Source organism: Vombatus ursinus, unplaced genomic scaffold (genome assembly GCF_900497805.2).
Source record: "Vombatus ursinus unplaced genomic scaffold, bare-nosed wombat genome assembly UNPS02014812.1, whole genome shotgun sequence".
Lineage (NCBI taxonomy): Eukaryota > Metazoa > Chordata > Mammalia > Diprotodontia > Vombatidae > Vombatus > Vombatus ursinus.
Genome location: NW_020954590.1, coordinates 54,403,937 through 54,428,984, shown reverse-complemented (window position 1 = coordinate 54,428,984; position 25,048 = coordinate 54,403,937). Strand labels below are relative to the sequence as shown.

Below are 25,048 nucleotides of genomic sequence, written 5' to 3'. Positions count from 1 at the left end.
TATTGGAGAAATGCTAGTTGTCTTTCATTACCCGAGAAATAATTATTATTGTGTTTTCTGTCTGCCTTTGTGCACTTACTTTTTTAATATTTTTTTGCTGGAAGCAATAAGGCCTGTATCAATAATAACCCCCATGAAAGATTTTGGTCTTCAGAACTATCTTTTTATATAAAAACAAGCAAAATGCAGAGGGAATTTTTTATTAAATATTAGACATCTGGGTTGACTGCATTAATTTTAAATCATTCTTATAATATTTCCTCTTTTCATTTGGTTCTTCAGATGCTCACATAATATGCAAATCATTTTACAATGAATACAAAAGAAACATTAAATATATTAAAATCTGCATTTTAATAAAGTTGTCAATGTATAATATATATCCTGCAACTAAGGAAGAATGATAAAAAGTAATAAAAGGGTAATTTAGACATAGAACTATTTAATAACTTTTCATATTTTACAATCTGATAAAAGTAAATGTAGAATAAAAAGCTTTGGACTCATGTTTTAAAATGTCCCTTTTTGAGTTCTGCCTGCTGTGTGCTTGCTGCGTGGTTCTAAATGTTATAGCTAATGCTTATTATACACTGTAATAATAAAATGATCTTTTTCCATTGAAATCCCAGCATGTAAAATGTATTGGTACATTCTTTCTTGTTCCAGATGGAGTGGATGTTGAAGATGACCCTACCTGTTCTTGGCCAGCATCCTCACCTTCCAGCAAGGACCAGACTTCCCCTAGCCATGGAGAGGGTTGTGATTTTGGAGAAGAGGAAGGTGGCCCAGGACTACCCTACCCTTGCCAGTTTTGTGACAAGTCCTTCAGTCGCCTCAGCTACTTAAAACACCATGAGCAGAGTCATAGTGACAAGCTACCCTTTAAGTGTACCTATTGTAGTAGACTGTTTAAACATAAGCGGAGCAGAGACCGCCATATAAAACTCCACACGGGAGATAAGAAGTACCATTGTAGTGAGTGTGATGCAGCATTCTCTAGAAGTGATCACCTGAAAATTCACTTAAAGACTCACACATCCAACAAGCCATATAAGTGTGCCATTTGTCGACGTGGGTTCCTCTCCTCCAGTTCATTGCATGGTCACATGCAGGTTCACGAGAGGAACAAAGATGGCTCCCAGCCAGGCTCTAGGATAGAGGACTGGAAATTGAAGGACACCCAAAAATGTAGTCAGTGTGAGGAAGGCTTTGACTTTCCTGAGGATCTCCAGAAGCACATTGCAGAGTGCCACCCTGAGTGTTCCCCGAACGAGGACAGGGCCGCCCTCCAGTGCGTTTACTGCCACGAGCTTTTTGTAGAGGAGACTTCACTTCTGAACCACATGGAACAGGTGCACAGTGGTGAGAAGAAAAATTCATGCAGTATTTGCTCGGAGAGCTTTCATACGGTTGAAGAACTCTATAGTCACATGGATAGTCACCAGCAGCCTGAATCATGTAACCACAGCAATAGCCCTTCTTTGGTCACTGTCGGGTACACCTCAGTATCTAGCACTACCCCAGATTCTAACCTCTCAGTGGACAGTTCTACAATGGTAGAAGCAGCCCCACCCCTCCCAAAGAGCCGTGGGAGGAAGCGGGCTGCCCAGCAAGCCTCTGACATTACTGGCCCCTCCAGTAAGCAAGCAAAAGTTACCTACAGCTGCATCTACTGCAATAAACAGTTATTTTCAAGTCTTGCAGTACTGCAGATTCACCTAAAAACTATGCATTTAGATAAACCTGAGCAGGCTCATATTTGTCAGTATTGCTTAGAAGTGTTACCCTCACTCTACAACCTGAATGAACATCTAAAACAAGTCCATGAAGCTCAGGACCCAGCTCTGATTGTTTCAGCCATGCCTGCCATGGTCTACCAGTGCAACTTCTGTTCTGAAGTTTTTAATGACCTCAATACTCTCCAAGAACATATTCGATGTTCTCATGGATTTGCAAATCCTGCTGCTAAGGATAGTAATGCATTCTTTTGTCCTCATTGCTATATGGGGTTTCTTACTGATTCTTCCTTAGAAGAGCACATAAGACAGGTCCATTGTGACCTTAGCAGTTCCCGTTTTGGTTCCCCGGTGCTTGGAACACCAAAAGATCCTGTCGTGGAAGTGTATTCTTGTTCCTACTGTACAAATTCTCCAATATTCAACAGTGTTCTCAAATTGAACAAGCATATTAAGGAAAACCATAAGAACATTCCTTTGGCACTGAATTATATTCACAATGGAAAGAAATCCAGAGCCCTGAGCCCACTCTCTCCTGTGACAATAGAGCAGACATCTTTAAAGATGATGCAGGCAGTCGGTGGGGCTCCTCAGCGTCCCACGGGGGAATACATTTGTAACCAGTGTGGGGCAAAATACACTTCCCTGGACAGTTTTCAGACTCACTTAAAAACTCATCTCGACACTGTGTTGCCCAAACTGACCTGTCCTCAGTGCAACAAGGAGTTTCCAAATCAGGAATCTCTGCTGAAGCACGTCACCATCCATTTCATGATCACCTCAACGTATTATATCTGTGAAAGCTGTGACAAGCAGTTCACGTCTGTGGATGACCTCCAGAAGCACCTACTGGATATGCACACCTTTGTCTTCTTCCGTTGCACCCTCTGCCAAGAGGTTTTTGACTCCAAAGTATCCATTCAGCTTCACTTGGCTGTGAAACACAGCAATGAAAAAAAAGTCTACAGGTGTACATCCTGCAACTGGGACTTCCGCAATGAGACGGACCTCCAGCTCCATGTCAAACATAACCACCTGGAGAACCAAGGCAAGGTACACAAGTGTATTTTCTGTGGTGAGTCTTTTGGAACTGAGGTGGAACTGCAGTGCCACATCACAACCCACAGCAAGAAGTACAATTGCAAGTTTTGCAGCAAAGCGTTCCACGCCATCATTTTGTTAGAGAAGCACTTGAGGGAAAAGCATTGTGTCTTTGAAACAAAAACTCCCAACTGCGGAACCAATGGAGCTTCTGAACAAGTGCAGAAAGAGGAGGTAGAACTCCAGACTTTGCTGACCAACAGTCAGGAGTCCCACAATAGCCATGATGGGAGTGAAGAAGATGTGGATACATCTGAACCCATGTATGGATGTGATATTTGTGGTGCTGCCTACACCATGGAAACTCTGCTACAGAATCACCAGCTTCGAGACCACAACATTAGACCAGGAGAAAGTGCCATAGTAAAGAAAAAAGCAGAGCTCATTAAAGGGAATTACAAGTGCAATGTCTGCTCTAGAACCTTCTTCTCGGAGAATGGCCTCCGTGAACATATGCAGACCCACTTGGGGCCGGTGAAACATTACATGTGCCCTATTTGTGGAGAACGGTTTCCTTCCCTTCTGACTCTTACTGAACACAAAGTTACACATAGTAAGAGCCTGGATACTGGAAACTGTCGAATTTGCAAGATGCCCCTCCAAAGTGAGGAGGAATTTTTAGAGCATTGCCAAATGCACCCTGATCTGAGAAATTCCTTGACGGGATTTCGTTGTGTGGTGTGCATGCAGACAGTGACCTCTACATTGGAACTCAAAATTCATGGGACATTCCACATGCAAAAAACAGGGAATGGGTCGGCAGTACAAACCACAGGGCGTGCTCAGCATCTCCAAAAACTGTACAAGTGTGCTTCTTGCCTGAAGGAATTCCGCTCAAAGCAAGATCTAGTGAAGCTTGATATCAATGGTCTGCCATATGGTCTATGTGCTGGCTGTGTGAACCTCAGTAAGAGTGGCAGCCCAAACATCAGCATCCCTTCCAGCAGTAGTAGACCAGGCTTGGGCCAGAATGAGAACTTGGGTTCCATTGAGAGTAAAGGCAAGGCAGGGGGACTGAAGACTCGGTGCTCTAGTTGCAATGTTAAATTTGAATCTGAAAGCGAACTTCAGAATCACATCCAGTCCATCCACAGAGAGCTCGTTCCAGATAGCAACAATACGCAGTTGAAAACACCCCAAGTATCGCCAATGCCCAGAATCAGTCCTTCCCAGTCGGATGAGGTAACTTTCCTTTTTATGTTTGCTGTTTAACCTCCTCAAGAAACTATCTCCACTCTATCCTCACACTTTCTCCAGCTTTATTGTCACTTGCCAAGAGAGGTTTAGATTGAAATGTGATCTAGTTTTCCCCCATAGCTGTTAGCTAGTAATTACTTGCATCTCGATAAGCAGCATTTTGGATTGAATGGTGCAAAATAGGACTAATTCCAGTGTCCCTGGGATATTGTCTTCTCTATGACTGAAGAGACCAGCATTCATGCCAGCACAACTGAGATCTGGAATCTTAGCACAGCTCCACTGTGAACCGAAATCCCCAGCTATGACTTGTGTGTATAGCAAATAGATAATGACAGAAAAGTAAGATACCATGAGCCAACATGCTGGCTTAAAGAGTAAATTAAAAAGAATATATATTTGTGAATAACAAATTGGTTCAGGGTGGCTTTTTAATACCATGCTGTCAACACTCACTGTTCTCTTTTGTCTTCTGGGTAGAGATGAAAACATTGCCTCACAACACTATTTAAAGAAATCATTCATCAAATAACCCATGCACAGCACCCTGACTAAAGTCACCACCCAGGTTTTCAACTCTTTTTTTGGGTTTAAGGTTCAACATTAATTGTTTCTTCTTACTTTGAGATGGTTTTCATATACTTTTCCCCCAAGATGAAGACAAGAAACAAATTCATTCTAAAGAGGCAGTTTTATAAACCATCCATCCTAGAAGTTGAATTGAGCCCTTTTTATTTTCTTATGATTTCTTTATTGCTTTGGTGCCACTACTCACACTCAGCTTCTCTTGTTCCCAATTTGTCCAAACTTTTATTGGGACAAATGAATGTCCCTGGGAGAGCCGTCTCCTTTTATTCCAGGGTCACTGAATTTTCCTTATCAGTTCTCTGCACTCACATCCATTTGGGCACACCCACGGTGCTTCACTCCAGATGGCTATCAGGCAGCCAGTAGGGGATATCTGAAAAGACAATCGCAGTGCCCATCTTCTTATAATATCTCATCTTTGTGGCAGGCAAATTCCTGAACTTTGAATCTATTTTTCCTTTCCTCCTCCATAAGACATGTGCCATAGAGATTATTATTAATAATTATTATTATTGCTAATAATAGTAATAAGAAAGAGACAAATTGGACCTGTGATATCATTGCTGTAAGGAACTGCTAGGAGCGGGGACTTTCTCTACTAATTCAGTTCAGCACTTTCTCTTGTGATTTAGAGTCTTAGTTGCCTAGAGCAGAGGTATTAAACACATGGCACCAGCTGAATGGGGCTTGCAACATTCCTGAGTGCAACCTGAACTAGATCAAAATACAACTGAAAAATATTTAGCAAAATAAATAAAAGCATAATAAAACATCGATAATGTTAATATGTGGTTTTCTAAATCAATTTGTGCCCTTTGGGATCCTTGTGTATGGTTTAGTGGCCTCTGTTTCTATTTGAGTTTGATACCACTGACCTAGAGCACTTCTGCAGTGACTTCTCCAGTGTACATCAAAGTCAGGACTTGACTCCCAGGACTTCTGGGCTTGGAGCTGCCTCTTTATCCACAATACAACTCTGTCTCTATAAAAATAATAATGGTAATAGCAATTAATTTCAGTTCTTTTTCAGTCCTGACTCTCCATGACCCCATTTGGGTTTTTCTTGGCAAAGATACTGGAGTGGTTTGCCGTTTCCTTCTCTAGCTCATTTTATGGATGAGGAAACTGAGGCAAACAGGGTTAAGTGACTTGTCCAAGGTTACACAGCTAGTAAGTGTGTGAGGCTGAATTTGAACCCAGGTCTTCCTGACTCCAGGCCTAACTCTCTATTCCCTCAGCCACGTGTGCAATAGTCCACTTAATATTAAAAACAAAAAAATAAAAGTAGTATAGCAACTTGTCCTGGGATAATTTCTGTCTGAGGATGACAACAACAACAGCAGTACCTTACCAAACAGTATAGGGCAGCTCAGAAATTAGCTTTGAGATTGTTTCATACTTTCTTTTAGACCAGGCAGGGGTGGGGAACCTGAGGCCTGAATCAGTCAGAAGGCCGCACCTAAGGATCTAGAAGGCCACATGTGGCCTCAAGGCCGCAGGTTCCACACCCCTGGACCAGAGATTTCCCTTGAAATAAAAATGTTAATAGTTGATATTAGTTGAATGACATTTTTAAAAGTAAAGGTTTTTTTCTGAAGAAAAAACATTATTCTTAGGTTAAGCAGCCACTGAAAAACTGAGAGATTTGAGTTTAATTTGTATATCACATGGATTTAATTTAAATGTACGTAGACATTTTTAAAGCAAATACAAAAAAAAAAGCTCAAGCCGCTTGTCTTTTTTTTTTGTTTGTTTTTAACAAAAAAGATTCTGGAAAGAGCCTCTGCTAATTTATTCCTTCTTGTTCTCTCTTCATTTTCCTACTGGTCAGGCCATAGATGCCCCTTCATCATTTTGGCTTATTTTCTGTTATATTCTTTTAACTATTGGATTTATTATTAAGATTTGAAATGCAAATATTTCAAAGAGGAGGGATGATACTACAAATGCATCTCTAATGAGCTACTAAGTATTAGTGACAAGTGGATTTAGAATTGTTGAGTTAGAGCTGATAGTTTCCATTCTTATTCATAGGACTGAGTCAAGCTAGCTCTTGAGGATGTTCCTAATCTTGATAATAATTAGTAAGCTTTTCTATAGCCTTAATTTACTTAGTGTTCCATGTTTTAATATTAGTTAAGAACTTATAACTTATTTTAATATTTTCCAATTAAAGAAAAGGATCTCATAATAAACTCCTCCTTCCCAGAGAATGTCTAAGGAAAACAGTTGCTTCTTGAATGGTTTCTCTTAATCTATATTTGAAAGAATGTAAGCTTCTCAAGGGAAGGGGCCATTTCATTTTTCCCTTGTGTCCCCAGTGTCTTGTATACGTCATATGCTTAATAAATGTTTGAATTGAGTGGAAAGTCTTGAATTAAGATGTACATGTTTCAAGAGATTATACTTTTAATTTCCTAGACTTCAGACAGATTTGAATTTCCAACAGTTTTCTATTTATTCAGTCTCTCAGACTTTACTCCATGGTCATAGACTCATAGCTTTAGAATTGGAATGGATCTTAGAGTTCATCTGAGCCAACCCCTTCATTTTAAATAGGAGGAAATGGAAGTTTAGAGAAGTTGTTAAATAACTTATCCAAGGTCACTAAGTTGTAAATGTCTGGGCCAAGATTTAAACCCTGGTCTTTTCCGTGCTCTTTTCACTTTATCACATTACCTTTGTTAGACTTCATTTCTTATGTCATTCCCCTCATTATCGTCGTCAGTATCATCATCATTATCATCATCACTGTCATGATCATATGAAATCACAATGAAGTATTGAGTCTTTTCCTATCTGACTCTGTGCTGGGTCCTATATAACTTAAATATCACCTCCCTTCTGGGAGTTCATAATGCAATATAGACAACATTGCTATGGAGGTCATCCAGAAATATGAGAGGTTAAACACAACTGGCAAGAAACAGACAAGACAGAGTGGTAGCCTGATACATCTTTGTGAAGGAGCATTTACATAAATAATTATTTTTACTATTTACAGAGTAGATCATCTGTGTCTTTTCAGGGTGGGTAATGTGTGCATTAGATTACATGGCACCTAGAAACTATCAAGAAAAGATGTCATAAGAAGATCAGACTTTAAGAAGCCTTTGGTGATAAGGGATATACTTTATGTTAGTGAATAACATAGCCAAAAGAAATTAGATATTTGTTGTATGTGACTTGGAACACCTATATAGGAACCTGATGCATTGGAGACATAGGTGGTATTTTACTATTTTTTTCCGTCAGTAGGGCTCATGACTTTGAAAAAGAAAAGAGTACATGGTAATTAAAGATCTGGTAGATAGATGGTGTCAAAAGTCAGGATTTGTTTTTCTGGACCATGACTTAAGAACCAGAGTGCTATACTCCTAAAAAAGGATGAATCACAATACTAATTTTTGCTACATGACTATCCCGCCAACTTTTCTCAGCCTATATCTCTTAAATAATGTTTTATGCCATTTCTGGTGTGCAGAAGTGTGGTTAGATGGTATATCACGATCACTAACATGTTAGAGCCTGTGATCACCAAGTCGTTTCCTATTGCCCTTTGGGCTATTTGTAATTCTGGTGCTTCTAAGATCAGGTAGTTCCATGACATCACATCACCAGAAGAATACTGGTATTGAAGAAATGAACTTTTAGGTAAGGGGAAGAGTTTGAAATCATCTAAATCATTATGTAATCCTTGAAATGCAATTCATCTCATTCTCTTCCTCTTACTCAATTCTGGGTCAAGCACATTATCAATCTACAGTGTCTAGTCAAGATATACATATTAGTGGCCTAATGTGATTGACAGACTTTCTAGCAGTATATAATGGCTTGTGTATTGTATTTTTCATCCACTTAATACATGCAGTATGAGTGGTTAGACATTTTTATTTCTCATATATTTACATTTTACTGAAAAAAATGTGGCTCAGTGAAATTAGTACAGTGTTGTCTGTGAATGAAAGCATTTGCAAAACCTATAATTAATAATTTAACCTATAGTTTTCATTTAAATTTATACTATCTTCCATGATAGTGCTGAACTCCCTTTACAAACATATATTTCCCTTTTAAATGCTATACTTGATGTCAACGTTCAGTAGATTTCAGAACAAAATTAACTCTGTGCTTCTTTTTTCTTGCAAGGTAACAATTGGATGCATATGTGGGCAACATGGATGTAGTAGTTAGGGCTTCTGACTGTGTGTCTTGTGTGTAGTATTTAATGTACATTCATGATTATCTTCCCTTTGAGAGTACTACCTGGTGGTATTTTTGTCCATAAGGTATTTTATGTGTCTTTCTATCAGTGTTGTCTAGGGACTGGTATAACTTCTATGCAAGCAAGGGTAAGGACTGTGATTAAAAAATAACATCAGATACTTCCTTCCCAAGACTGTTCTGAACTTTTATTCTCCTGTGGTAAGACACATCAGTGACAGTGACCACAGGACCTTAGTTATTCATAATTTATTCAGACTGATGGCTAAAGAATACTAGGGACCACCTAGTGCAGTGTAGGCTGTGGGCGAGATTTTCCTAACATACAGTAGATTGTAAATGGCATAAGGAAAGATATAATAGTAGTGGGGCATGGATATCAGCTAGAAGACTTATTCTGATCCAAGTAGAGTAGTCAGTAATTTTTATCTGCTTTGCTAAATTTTGTCTCATCAATCAACCAGTGAGTATTTATTAAGTTCTTACTATGTTCCAGGTACTATGATAAGCTCTGGATATACAAAGAAAAGAAAAAAAAATAAATTCAAAACCAAACCACAGTCCTTGCCCTCGAGGAACTCACGTTCTATTGGGGGTCAAAAAATATGCAAAACTACTACATACATATAAGGTATTACAGTAGAAAGAAAGTAAGATACTAATAGTGTTGGGGTTGGGGGAAGGACAATACCAAGAAAGGGTCTTGCATAAGGGATTTGAGGTGAGTCTTGAAGGAAGTCGGCGAATCTAGTAAGGCAAAAGTACATTTTAGGCATGTGGTATAGCTGCTGAAAAGGCTTAGAGTCCAAGATGGAGTAACTTGTGCAAGGAACCACACAACCAATGCTGTTTGATCATAGAGTACTTAGAAGTGAGAAGAATGAAAAGGTAGGAAGGGGCCCATCAAAGCCAAACAAAGGATTCTTCATTTGATCCTGGGAGCCACTAGAATTTATTGAGCTGAGATGGTGGAGACATAGTCATACTTATGCTTTAGGAAGATCACTTTGGCAGCTGAGTGAAGAATGAATTAGAATAGGGAGAAACTTGAGGCAGGGAGATAAACTAGAAGGATATTGTTGTAATAGTCCACACATGAGATGATGCACCAGAGTTGTGACTGGGTGAGTAGAGAGAAGGGAATATATATGAGGTACTTGTGAAAGAATTAGTGACAAGATTTTTCAATAGATTGGTTATGTAAGCTAAGTGGGACTGAAAAATTGAGGGTGACAGCAAGGTTGAGAGCCTGGGTGACTGGGAGGATGATGTTGCCCTCTAAAGTAATAGGGGGGTTTGGAAAAGGAGAAGGTTTGGGGAGAAAGATAATTAATTCTGTTTTGGACATGCTGAGTCTGAGATGACCAATTGCAGTTGGAGATGCAATAAGCACTTTAGGACTGACTAAGTGGATCTTAAAATCATTTGCATAGAGATGATGATTGACGCCATGGGAGCTGATGAGATCGCCAAATGAGATAGTATAGAGCAGAGTTGCTTAACATTTTGGGGTGTCCTGAACCCCTTTGGTAGTGTGGTGAAGCCTCTGGCCTTCCTCTTAGAATTAAAGCCATAAAAATAAAATATTTAAGTGTGACCTGGAGAAAGATCCAGCAAAGGAGAATGAAAAGGTGCAGTTAGGTACCAGAGAGGCAGGACAGATGACATAGTGTTAAACAGAAAACTGACTTACTTAATTTCTATTTTGTTTTCATCTTAGCCATCAGAAATGATTATCTATAAAATTTAAATGGTAGAGCGAATTGGGCAGTGGAAATTTGAAATCCAAAGCAGGTAAAGAGAGTGAAAAAGAACCTAGCAACTTTATTTAAATACAAATCTCTAAAGCATGATGAATTAAATCCCAGGATACTGACAAAAATTACATAAATATGATCACAAAATACTATTGAAAATCTTTGAGAAATAATTATGTCAAAACCAGTGAACTTTAAAAAATATAGAATGTATTTTTAGACATATAGTTAAACGTATAGTTTTAAGTCCTTATGGGGAAAAAACCCCAATAACAATTATTAACATTGGTTCATTTACCAAGTCTATGATGCTGTCATTCTAATGTGACAAACTTGCCTAGTTTACTTTATTCGTAGGGTCACTAGATTTATTTTCTCAAGGCATTTAACACATTTTACCAAGATACCCATGTATACAAGATGGAGTCATGTACAAGATGAGAAAATTAAGTAAGCAATCACCTGTGTTTCCAAATTTTTGGTAAATATGACCATATCAGCGTAGAGAAATCTCTTTTGCAGAATGCGATAGGGCCCTGTCATTAGCCCTGTTGAATATTTTTAAAAATCAATTGAAAATTGAAAGTGTGCTTAACAGATCTGCAATTGACATAAATCTGTGAGGAATTACTTGTATACTGGATGTCAGGAGCAAGTTTCAAAAAGATTTTAGAAGTTGGGAAGAATAGACTAAAATTTTTTTAAAAGAACTTTGGTGGGGGCAATTTTAAATCCTACATTTAAATGTAAAAAGTCATTATGTAATTATACTTAAAAGAACTTAAAATAGAGTTCAAGATTGTGATATAAGATTAGACTTATCCCTTTTCTTGCATACTGCTAAATGTACTTCACTGCCTAGATCCTGCCACTTATTCCCACGTAAAGTATCTAGTTAATCCTTTTCACCACAACTGTCTTAGGTTCATACGCCATTAAGTAATCTCCTCTTGGGACTGATTACCTTCTCCAATTTTTGTTCCCTTCAATCCATTCTGAATTCTAAGATACAGTCTACCATTTCCCATTTTGATTACATCTTATCAAGTATATCTGAGGACTTTAGGACTGGAGATTTTATGGGGCCACTATCAAAAGAGGTAGACTAGTTCATAGCAGACGTTGTTGTTCAGTTGTGTCTGATTCTTCGTGCCCCCATTTGGGGTTTTCTTGTTAAAGATACTGGAGTGGTTTGCCATTTCCTTCTCCAGCTCATTTTATAGATGAGGAACTGAGGCAAATAGGATTAAGTGACTTGCCAAGGGTCACACAGCTAGTAAGTGTCTAAGGCTAGATTCGAACTCAGAAAGATGAGTCTTCATGACTCCACGCCTAGCACTCTATCCACTGGGCCACCTAGTTGCCCCCACTCATAGCAGACTAGGTCTTATCATAGGATTTAGGTAAATCAATATTGGATATAAAATATGCTAAACATATTTTTTAAATCTTCTATAGAAAAGTTATCATTTATATATACATAAATTAATGAATATGTTCACTCATTTCTTCCTAACGTAATTATGTTTTATACCTTTCTCACCAGTAGATTGTATGCTGCTGAGAACTATATGGTTTCTTGAGAACAGGTACTTACGTCTAACCAAAACTATGAGCCCAGTAGTTGTATGCTAAATAAAGCAATATATCTGATGAGATCTTAATAAACATTTGATGTTTATGATGATAATGATGAATAATAATAGTGCAGATATGGGGAATAGTGTATGACATGCAAGAATGGCAGAAGTAGATCAAGGAAGCAATAGGATAAATAGCTGATGGCAGACGCCCAAAAAGATTTCTTGTGAGGAATTTCCTTCTTATCCTAATCTTCACTTCACCTCTCCTAGAATCTCAGGCACAGCCTAATGGCCTTCAATTTTGGATAATCCTCACATTGTTAAATTGAGTCAAATTGTTAACAAATTTTTCCTTAAATTCAAACGAGATGGAAGCATGGTAGAAAGACAGGAGGAAATAAAGCACATCAAAAAGTTGGTTCCTCATTTAGACCACTAACCCTTTTCCTCAGTGCAGGGTCAAACTCCTGTCAAGCAGGCAGTTGGATTGCACATTAAGTTGGGCCAGCATCATCCATTCCTCTTGCATCCCTCCACCCCCAAGCAAGTCAGTGGGCTTCAGCCTCATGTGGAAAGATGGTACCATTGTTGGAGCATATATGGTTTGAACTATGTTTCTAAAGTATGGTTCCACACATATACTTTTATTCAGATCCCTTTTGCGACTAATAACCAGACTTCTAAAGCAAGGTAGCCAGCTTGGATTTGGATATGCTCTGTTTATATAGAAATACAGTTTTCTTTGTGGACAGCAAATGACTTGTGTAAGAATCAAAATATGAACCTCTCTTCAATAGCACCACATCTTTAGTTAAACTAAATTCTCAGCCTTTGGGAAGACATGTCAAGAAGGCAGGTATAGACAGATCAGGTGAAGTGTCTGACACTATAGGATTATTGGGAGAGAAAGGATTACTAAGCAGTGTGACATGATAAAGGACTGGATAACGGAAAGAGAGGAACTTATTTTATTGTGAAGGAATATATGAAGCCATGCAAATGCTGTGCAAGAGAGAAAATGTGGAGCCAGGGGCTGATGAGAAAGATTTTTTTTTTTTTTTAAGCAGCAGCACCTCGGTTATAGTAGGAGGAGAAGGAAATAATGCTGAAAACAGGGAACTTGGGAAAATGAGTTGTATTAGTCAGACTAGGAAAGAGATGACAAGTACCTGGAGATGAGGTATTTGATTTCCAGGGGGTAAGGATGGATGTGAATGATGAGATAAAGAAAGCGAGGGCAGATCAATAGAGGAAGTAAAGAATCAGGGCATGTTTATGATGACCATAAGGTTCCTTACTGGAGATGATATGGTTATGATCCTCAACTGTAGTTTGAAAATCATACAAGAAAGGAGAATTTAAGCAATAGGAAAATCTTTGCCTGTTTTCTTTTCTATCTTGTTATCTAGTTCCAGCTTTCTCAAAATGCTAACTCGAGCTTGTATTTGATGTACTTATAGCTTATTCTCTGAAATCCTTATTTGATTTGTAACATAATGTTAAACAATGTATTAGAAAATGAGACTATTGATCCCAGAGATAGAAAAGTTCACTGTGTCATGAAGTAGAAACATTCAGTGAGCTTGCTTTTCTCCTTTGCATGGAAGATGTTACCAACTTTCCTTCTGAACACAAGGGAATATCCCTCTGTCCCACTCCAGTGTTGCCTGCCTGAGTCTGATTCCAAGAAAAATCACTCCTCTGGACCCAATAGCAAGGAATTTCTCTATATTATTTTTCAAAAGAAATGGTAACCATAGTGGAATGTCTGGTCTTTCAGTATCTATGGACCATACACTGAGCATTCTTCCTCCTTTGAGATTATATTTCAGAGTTGTTCATAAGTCAAATCATTTCCTTCTATATCTACTCGACATGTGCTACTGGGAGAGAAATTCACACCATCCATTCTTTAGTAGATTGATTTTTCTTCAGGGTTGTATAATAGATAATCAGTTTGGTTTTTTTAAATTTTTCTCTTGATTTGTAGCTTTATCTTTGAGTGTGGTTCCTTATCTTTTCTTCAGTTGTTTTTAGTCCTGTCCAACTCTTCATGACCCTATTTTGGGGTTTTCTTGGCAGAGATACTGGAGTGATTTGCCATTTCCTTCTCCGGCTCACTTTACAAATGAAGAAACTGAGGCAAATAGGGTTAAGTGACTTGCTCAAGGTCACACAGTTGGTAAGTGTCTGAGGCCAGATTTGAACCCAGAAAGATGAGTCTTCCTGACCCCAGGCCCAGCACTCTATCCATTGCACCACCTAGCTGCTCTATTTATCTAGATTACTTTATATGTGTGAAGTACTTTTAACTGAGGAAGAAATCAGTGGAGATGATAGTATCTTACAAGAGGAAATGACGAGGAAGATCAACAGAAGCAATAGAGGCTAGTCTCACACATCTGATGGCAATGTGGAAAGTGGGAAAAATAAACAGGAAATTTGATATCTTAACACTAGCAGATAAATGTGAGCTTCCATATGTTGCTAAAATTTAGTGGGGGAGGGGTTGGAATTAGGAGTATAATAGAGCAAAATGGAAAGTTTCAGTTTGTTACAAAACAAATTTGAAAGAAAGGGCAATAGGGGAGCAACAGATGAAGAGTTTATACTGTGTAGAAATCAGAGTAGGAAACTGTAATAGAAAACATGTGGTAGAGAAAGCACATAGGAGGAAAACAGACATGATATTGTTGTAGGAGTATACAACAGACCACCTTGACAAATGGTAGAAATGGATGATAAGTTCTGAAACAAATCCACAACTGGCACAAGTCCAGAAAATATTTACAGTGGGAGGTTTCAACAACTGGGACAGGTACTGGAAGTATCTTGTTAGTAAAAGTAGAGCAATGATTAACTTTTTTGTTTACCGCTAAATTGCTCATTCAGACGGTAGAAGAAGCAATAAAAGAATATACTATTTTAGATCAGATTCTGGCCAGCAAAGAATGGCAGTGATAGGAATGCTGGGAGAAAATGACTCTGATGTGACCCTATCCTTTCAATAAGTGTCAAAAAGTTAAGTGAAAAGATAGCTGTGTTTCCATAAACTACAGCACTAAAAAAGTTAACTCACAAAGGCTTGGAGAAACTTAAGAACAAAATTCTGACAAATGCAATTGAAAATGATACAGATGATGAAAAACAGGGAGAAGTGTTTCAAGAGAATGATTTGGTTACACAGGAGGCACTGTCATCAAATCAGATTTTAAAAGAAAAAAAAGTCTTTTAAAAGATGGAAGCACTCTCATGCAACTGAAGATGAATGCAAAGCAGTATTTTGTCTGAGAATATTTTTTATTAGAATAGTGTCAGGCCATATAAAATCCAAAAAAAAAATGACTCAGGCTTGAAAAAAATGCTAAATATTTTAAAAAATGTTTGATTATCAAGCCTTTATTTTTTTCTCCCTTCTACCTCCCCACTGCACTGGAAAAAGAACACAAAACATCCCCAAAACCCTTTTTTTTTAAACAAATAAGTGTAATCAAGCAAAACAAATTTTCACAATGACCAGGTCCAAAAATGTATTCATTTTGCATATTAGTCAAACACCTTTCTACTAGCATTCTTAACGATTGATCCTCTGAACAAAAATGTTTTCTAAAGTCATTTGAGGAGCAAGAAAAGACAGAAGGAGGGGAAAAATCTCCAGTTCGAGGTGATCAGACAATGTTAAAGGAGGAGAGAAGGAAAGAACTGTTATTTGGCTCCTATTTTCCTTATCGGGAAGGCAGTGAGCATAGAATGTTGGGTTTTTAGTCAGAAAACTTGGTTTCTAGTCTCAAATCTAAAATTATTCCATAGTAATAGGAAAGTCCCTTAACCTTTTTTGAATTTCTCTCGACTCTCTAAATCTGTAATTTATAAGTGGATTATGATCAGTATTGATGGATACAATCCTCAAATCCAATTGACTATAAGCTATTAGACAGGGCAGAGACTGTTTTCATTTTGCCTTAACACCTAAGGTAGCATGCACAATGTAGTAGGAGCTTGATTTTTGCTTGTTAGCTTATCTTGGATTGGATTGGAGAAAATCACAGATCACTGACATTTCTCTATAACATGCATTCTCTCTCTGGGAGAATAATCTCCAAAATGTAAAAGGATAGAATTGAAAGAATTAAAAACAAATTTAAACCCAAGATAAGCAATACTTTAGTAAGAAAATATCAAGAACTTAGTAAATAACTATGTGGAAGAAGTGTAGTCCACCCATGACAGGATAGGACAGTATATGGCATAGAACATAAATATGGTAATTCTAAGAAAATATTGGCCAACAATATGTGGCCAACTGCCATTGATTATGACCTCGAGGCAGGAATAGGTATCAGAGGCAGTGACATGATTTCATTATGGGTAGTGAATTGCTACTGCTTTAGGAGAGCAGGAGCATATGTGAGCAGAATTGGAGAATGTCTCAGAGGCATCAGATTGGGACTGGAACAAAGACTCAGAGTAGTTTCAGCAGCTATGATGGTACAGAGTTCCCATAGTCCTTCTTGACTTATCTGAATTGATTATTGGGTTATTTCTGTAAGACTTGAACTGCAAAGGACAAATTCTGTCTTTGTGTCTTCTGGGAGTGCTGGGGTCTCTGGAGAGATCTTACTGTACTTACATGTGTAGGTTGTGGAAGTGAGCTGAGCTTGTAATGCTATCTGGGCTCAAGATTTGTTGAGTAGCACATATCTTGATTTTCTTTGAGGTTTTTCCTTCTTTCAAGTGGTAACAGAAAGCACATAGTTGCTTTAAATGAGTTTGTCATTTGTCCCAGAGGGACTAGGATGTTAGAATAATTTGTAGTTATGATTGCTGAACAGTATGAATCTTTGAATAATTGCGAAGAACATGGAAGGTGCCCACCAAATAGCGATGGGCAAATGTTTCAATATTTTACAAGGGGAAGGATTCCACAAACTAGAAGACGAGGAACTTAATGGTAGTGATCTGTAAAATAAGACAATGGATTATTTATTTAATTTAAAACATCTTTTCCAATTATCAGTGGATTATTCAATGATTGTTTTATTCACATTGAGAAAAGGAAGCAGTTATTGCTGAAAACCAGAATGTGTTCATTAAAAACAAGGTATGATTTAACATTATTTCCTTTTTTTTGACAGGGTTATTAGACAAGGTCAGGAAAATGCCATATACATGTTATACATGAATTTACTAAAGAATCTGACAGAAACCCTCATGATAACCTTGAGGACAAGATGTAGTGATATGGCCAGACTGAGAGTAAAGTTAGTCAGATTTAGAGCACTCTGAACACTGGGACCAACATGGAGTTGATTATTGATGGTGTGGTGAGGTTGGTATTAACCTCAAGGGAAATGATGAGTGATATGTTGCAGGATGCTGCAGGGCTTATCCTTGGCCTGTTTGGTTCAACATTTTCTTCACTGACTTAGATGAAGCTAAATACACGTTTAATAAACTCATAGATGATGTGAAGTTAGAAATGGCGGCTAATATGTAGGATGACAAAATTAGAAATTAAACATATCTCCAAGAGACTGGAATGATGAATGGAATTTAAAAATAGAAACATAAAGAGGGAATGAATGTTAAATCCAGTAACTAAGGTTAAGAAAGACATCTGCATAAGTACAGAATGGGTATGTGAAAAGGCCTGGGGATCTTCAGAGATTTCAATTTGAATATGAGTTAACAGTGACATGATAGCCAAAAAAAAAAACTCTAATTATAACAGACCAGATTAAGAGAAATGTAGTGCTCAGTATGAGGGAGTGTCGTCTTCTCTAACCATTTCAATTTAATTAAACAAATATTTTGATCAATGATTTGATCAATTGCTTAAGGCATTTATTACACACAGCCAGGTGCTGTACTGGGTGCTAAAGGCTGAAGTATAAAATTACAGTCATCTTCAGGGAGCTTACATTCTACTACTTATGCTGTGTAGACCACTAGACTGGATGTGATATAAGCTGAATGTGCATACAGTCCTTTACTGTGATTATTGTCCTATCTAGAATAGGCGTGAAATACAATCACAGATAAGTGTCGTCAGGGAGGAGGGAAGAAAAAGGAGAAAAAAAGGGAAAAAAATGAAATTTACATGATAACTTTATTATATATTTAAAATGAATAGCAAGTTGTACCTAAAAGATTTTCAGTTTCATATGCAATCATTATTTTATTATACTATGTTATGGAAATGCTTGTTTTATTCCATAAATTAAAAATAAATAAAGAAAAAATGCACATTGAGGACATATTGTTGTTGTTCAGGTGTGCCTGACAATCTGTGACCCAATTTGGGGTGTTCTTGGCAAAGACCTTGTAGTGGTTTGCCATTTCCTTCTCCACCTCATTTTATAGATGAGGAAACTGAGGCAAACAGGGTTAAGTGACTTGCCTAGGGTCATACAGTTAGTAAGTATCTGAGGCCAGATTTGAACTCAGGTCTTCTTGACTCTAGTCCCAGTGCTCTATCCACTGTGCTACCGAGCTGCCCAATTAAAGAAATAAAAGAGATGTAAACAAGGCACTATGCATTCAGAATGTTATAACCCATTCTGAGAGATATCAATAAGTTGAAGTAGGTGTAGATCAGTGGTTCTTAACCTGGGGTCCATGAACTTGTTTTTAAAAAAAGATTGAAATAATTTTATTTTAATATTATTGAGTTCAGTATGATCCTTTATAATCTCACCTAATTTATTTTATGCATTTACCAACATTCTGAGAAGAGATCTGTAGGCTTCATGAGATACCAGAGGGTTCCATGACAACAAAATGCTTAAGAACCCCTGATTTAGGGAAACTCTTCCATATCCTCTAAGAATCAATCAAGGTAGCTAGAAATGTTTAGCAAAGAGAGGAGAAAGCTTAATATGGACATGATCACTGTCTTAAAATATGTTAAGGGTAAAAGAGAGAATTAGATTTGTGCTTGATTCCAGAGGGTAAAAGTTGAGTCCCTTGATAGAAAATTATAAGGAATAAGTTTTTTCCTCCCCCTAAATATTAGAAAGGATTTTATATTCATTAAAGTTGTCACAAAATGGAATCCACTGCCTCAGGAAGCATAATAGTGAGTCTTCCATCATTAGAAGCCTTCAAGCAAAGGCTGGATGACACCTGTCAAGATATCGTAGAGAATATTCACGTCCCCTATACTTTCCACATGGAGGAGTGGACTAAATGACCTTGCCTCTGTGAAGGAACTAAAATTCTGTTATTCTAAGATGTTATTTAAACTCAGGGAGTTATCAGCAGTATCATTGTCATCACTCTCATCATTTAAACTTTTGAAATTTAGAGAGGCTTATAGCTTAATTATAATTAAAAAATATTAAATGTCCTCAATGAAGATAATCAGAAGCATTGTAATGGGAAAAAATATTTCTTAACAGAGATTTGCTTTGTGGATTTATGCTGTCACTGACGATTAGAACTGGTTGGCACCTAAAAGATCGTCTAGCCCAACGTTCTGACAGAAAAATAGAAGCATTGTGGGGGGAAAAGAGGATATTGAAGGAACTTCCATTTTTTCCATTTCATCAAATTCTAGAAGATTTACAGAAATATGCAATGGAAGTAGATGTTGAAAAGGTGCCTTACAGATCTGAGAAACTAGGGATTTTGTATAAACTATAACTTCCTTGTGATACTTGGATACTGCCTGTACACTGGAGGAGACTGTGAGGTCCAGTGGTTAGATTCAGACAATCATTCATGTACTAATAATCTTTTCTTCATGTATTTTTATTCATCTCTAAAATAACTGGGATCATACTACTGAACTACTTCAGTGGTGATATAAGATGTTACCATGTAGATGATGCATCCTATTTTGAAGTAAATGTAAGAAATGCAAGAAATAAAAAAAATTACTGAGAAAGGTTGTGTGTGGGTCCCTTCTTCCTCAAATTCTTTAAATATGAATCAGCTATTCATTTGCCGTCCAATAATAGCCCTTTATGTACCTTATGATGACATTTCTTTCACCTTCAGTCCTCAAGGGGATATGATCATTTTTCATTATGTCTGATAGAAAATCTTCAAAGGTACCAAAATGTATAGATAGGCAGTAATTGTTAAATAAATGGTTGCATATGCATTTGTACCACAAAAGTTTCAAGATGGTTTATTGACAGGCATTATAAAATGAATTTGAATTACTAGAAAGATTTTCTGCTAATTTCAAAATCAAGCATAACCTTGAAAAGATGTCACCTTCTCATTAATCATCAGTGCTTTTAAAGTATGTATGTATCAGGTGTTCTTGTTTCATGGAATTCATTTTGGAGACAAAAGCATGCATTGCCAAGTTCAGAAGCTACTGAAGTTCTGGTATTCTTTCTGTTTAGGGGTGAACTTTCCATGACATTGTATTTCCCTGGAATAAAGCAGAGAAAATACTCTTAAGGCTTTAGAGTTGTCAAATTACTCTAGTAATACCAAATTTTGATGAGTTAAATATGCATAAAGCAAAAATAGATGGATTAAACTTCCACTAAATATAAAAGCCTTTAAAATTAAGCAGAAAAGTTGCATGACCAAATAAATTTGTAAGACCCAAGATGTTTCTGAAATAGACTGAGTTGCTTTGCCAAATTCAATCTGCTTCCAGATTTATTGTTCTTATGTTATATTTATTTGTCATCTCTAACATAGTAGAACAAGCGGTTAGAAAAATTCCTTGTATAAATGCACAAATGCGGGATTTGAAGACATGTGGCCTGAAATTCACTACTCAGCCTCAATCACCAATTTCACCTACTTTTCACTAAAGCCCCTAGAATGGAATTTTTCAAACACCCCCAACCCAGATTTTCTGCTCCCAGTTCTAAAACGTCATATTTATTGCAGCTCCATCCCATACTCATAAAATTATAAGGTTCAAAGCTGGAAGGAACAATCTAGTCTTATTCCTTCACTTTGTAAATGAAGAAAACAAGATTAAATTATTTGCCTATGATTGCACTGGCTGTTAAGAAGCTGGACCCTGATCTTTTTTACTCCAAATTCAGTTTTCTTTCCATATACCACAGTTTACTCTATTGCCAGATTTTCCTCGAGAAGTTTCTCATCTAGGAATTTGTGTTGTAGGTAATGCAAAATTTTGGATTATGTACCAATTTTAGCCTTTTAGTGGCACACCAAATGTTCTGTTTGGCATTTAGATCCTTTCATAACCTAGCCCCACTCCTACCTTTCCAGTCTTCTTACACCCTACTCATAGACATGTTCTCTATGATCCAGTAATACTGGCTTCCTGGTTGTTCCATGAACAAGACACTCCTCTATCTCCCACCTCCTGCCTCTTTTCTTGCTGCCCCCACACCTGGAATTCTCTTCCTCCTCCATTTTGACTAGTGACTACCCTGTCTTCCTTCAAGTTCCAACTAAAAATCCTACCTTCTACAGGAAGCCTTCCCCAGCCTCTCGATTCCTAGCTTCCCTCTGTTATTTCCTATTTATCCTGTATATAGTTTGCTTTGCATATGTTTATTTGCATGTTGTCTCCTCCATTAGATTGTAAATTCCTTGAGGGCAGGGATTGTTCTTTACCTCTTTTTTTTTTTTATTCCTAGATTAGCACGGTGCCTGGCACATAAGTTAGTGCTTAATAAATGTTTATTGATGGATTGATTAACATCAAGAGGATTTCAAACTATTGTACTCTGGCGCCATGATAGATTTCTGCCTAGGGAAAAGCTGTGTTAGTTAACTATCACTGAAATTGTAGAGGAGTCTACTGGAAATTTGTCTAAAAAGACTGGGGAAAGAAGTTTTATTAAAGCTAAGAGTAGGATTAACCTTTTAAGATGTGTATTTCTAATTTTCCCTATTTTCCACTTGAATTAATGAATGAAAAATCTTTATTAAGCATGTACTAAGTGCCCAGATCTGTGTTAAATTCTTAAATACAATTGTGAAAATGATGGGGCCACTGCCTTTGAGGAGCTTGCTTTCTAATGGGAAGATGTTGGTCAGTTGTGTCCTATTCTTTGTGACCCTTTGGACCATACTGTCCATGGGGTTTTCTTGGCAAAGATACTGAAGTGGTTTGCCATTTACTTCTCCAGTGTATTAAGGCAAACAGAGGTTAAGTGACTTGCCCAGGGTTACATAGCTAGTAAGTGTCTGAGGGCCAGATTTGAACTTCTTCAAAAGAGTCTTCCTGACTCCAGGCCCAGCTCTCTATCCACTGGGCCACCCAGCTGGACCTAATGGGGAGATAACACTTAGAAAACTAGTAGCCTAGGAAGGGAGTTGTGCTCTGGGAAGCCACAAAGGTGGTGAGTAGAACAATAAGGCAATCACTTGACATTCAGACGACACACCCAGAGACAGTGGTAATATTGATTTGATTTGATTATAATTCTCAGAACTAAAGTTGAGAAGTTTGGGAGAGAGAAAAGGAAAGTATGGTAAGGGGAATGAGGGAATGAGGGAGATGTCCAGGTGAAAAGGAAGCTGCACGGTCCTATGGAGTGCGTAACTGAGATGGCGTTTTCTGTAGGAAACCCATGAAGCTTGGTGATTTAGTAACCTCAGTGTGAGAACCTAGACAAAGGCTTTTTGAAATCCTATGTAAAATGTTCTTGGTTCCACTTCTCTGTAAGGCTTTTCTTCTTCCTCTTGCCCCCTAAATATGGGCATTTCCTAATGTGCTATGATGAGCCTTTTACTTTCTTCTTTTTCCTTATCCTCCCCTATTCCCTCTCTCTATTGTCCGCCTAATATTTTTCATTCCCTCAAGTAAAATAATACATGTAAAGTGTTTCACTCATTTTAAAGTGCTATATAAATATCAGTCGTTATTGTTATTATCATTAGCTATCTCCTAGGGCTTAAACTCTCATCTATGTGGATGATTTCTAAATCTTTATTTCTAGTACTAACCTCTGTTAAATGTTTCTGTTCCATATTTCCAGTGCCTGCTGGACATTCCCATGTGGGTGTCTTGCTAATACCTCAAACTCATTGAGTTTATCATGTTCCTCCCCAAAGCAACTCCTTTTTTATGAATGCCCAAAGTTTGCTAATAACAATACATTTTCTCTATTTACACAGGCTCTGAACTCAAAGTGATCTTTGACTGCCCTTTCTTTGCCAACCTGTCTCCATGTCTTGTCCCTCTCTTTCCATCCCCGCACTGCCACTGCCCTAGTTCTTGTCCTTATCACCTTGTTCTGGGTTTATTTCAGTGAACGCTCAGCTGGTTTTCTTACCTTCTTTCTTACATCTTCCTCTAATCCATCTAACTCAAGTGCCACTTACATCCTTCTTCTCCCCTCCTCGCTTCCTAAGAACTTACAATGACTGCTCATAGCCCAAAATCCCAATTCTACAGCTTAGCATTTAAGGTTCTCCTTTGTCTGACTCCAGCGTCCCTTTCCAGACTGATCTATCTTTGCTCACTTCAAATCAATTCAATAAATATTTATTGAGTGTTTTCTCTGTGCAGAACACTATTAGAGGCTGTGTGCTCTCTTAGAAGCATCAAATGTTCTAGCTAATTTGGACGACTTGCAATTCTCCTGACACATAATGGTGCTTTCCCACCATTTTGCCTTGGCTCATGCCCTGCCCTCAGTTTGGAATGCTGCCCAACTCACTGTCCCTCCCCCACCTCCACGTACTAATAACTGATGCAGCTCAAATGCCATACTACTTCCTCTTCCCTGATCAGTATCCTTCTTGTCTTGGGAGTCTGCACACTTAATATGTGTCACTTACTTGTCACTTATCACACATTGCCTTCTATTGAAGCTACTTGTGTATACTACGCTCCTTCAGGGCAGGAAACTCTGTGTCTTATAAATCTTTGTATAGCTTAAAATCTGGTTTATAATAGTTGCTCAGTAAATACCTATTGAATGAGGTGAGGCTTAATGATTGTATTTAATGGAAGAGAATGAGTGAGGCTTAATGATTGTATTTAATGGAAGAGAAAAAAATAGAGGTGAAATTTTTCTGAAGACGTAAAACTGAGCAACACCTCCTCAAACCTCCACTGCCGTTTTGTTGTATAATATATTTACCATATTTTGATTTGGATCATAGATATTTGTCTCCTATCTTCTCTATCCTGTTAATATGTAAACTCCGGGAGGACTTAGGTTTGATATTTGTATTCTGAACAAAAAAAAAAAAATAGTGCTTTGTACTTAGTAGGCATTCAAAAAATGTTTGCTCTTGCTTCTATTGAATTAAGTGTGAGATGATATAGTGGAAGAAATGTCAAACCAGAAATCAAAAGGACTGAATCTGGATCCCATCTCTGCTCCATACTGTCAGTGTGACACTTAATATCTCTGGGGCTCAATTTCCTCATGTATGAGACAAGAAATTGGGCTAAGGGATCTCTAAGGTCCTTTCCACATCTAGTTCTGTGATGCTATGGCCAGAACTTATGTAACCTATATGTTTATAACCGAATAGATACTGTAGAAATAATTATCTTCAGTATAATAATGATATGTAAAATATGTTGTTGTTGTTCAGTCATTTTTAGTCATATCCAACTCTTTATGGCCCCATTTCGGGTTTTCTTGGCAGAGATACTGGAGTGGTTTGCCATTTCCTTCTCCAGATCATTTCACAGATGATGAAACTGAGGCAAACAGGGTTAAGCAACTTGCCCAGGGTCACACAACTAGTAAGTGTCTGAGGCCACATTTGAACTCAGGAAGATGATTCTTCCTGACTCTAGGCCTGGCACTCTGTGCACTGTGCCACCTGCTCTGATATGCAAAATAATTGCTGTTAAATTTGTTACATAGTTCTCTAAATTTTCTCATTTCAGGATATTGTTTAAATTCTTTAAATATCTTTTTTGAATAAAGTATTATTTGAAAAAAAG

The 25,048-nt window shown here is 37.7% G+C and overlaps 1 protein-coding gene across 5 annotated transcripts in view; it reads left to right on the top strand.

Moving 5' to 3' along the window:
* LOC114053706 (zinc finger protein 521) overlaps positions 1-25,048 on the top strand; it is a 343,123-nt gene that overhangs the window by 140,399 nt on the left and 177,676 nt on the right. For all 5 annotated transcript variants that reach the window (XM_027876836.1, XM_027876835.1, XM_027876832.1 and 2 more), the window contains one exon: positions 667-4,019. In XM_027876836.1, coding sequence (XP_027732637.1) covers positions 1,107-4,019 — 2,913 coding nt within the window. In that variant the 5' untranslated portion in view covers positions 667-1,106. The remainder of the gene's footprint in view (positions 1-666; positions 4,020-25,048) is intronic.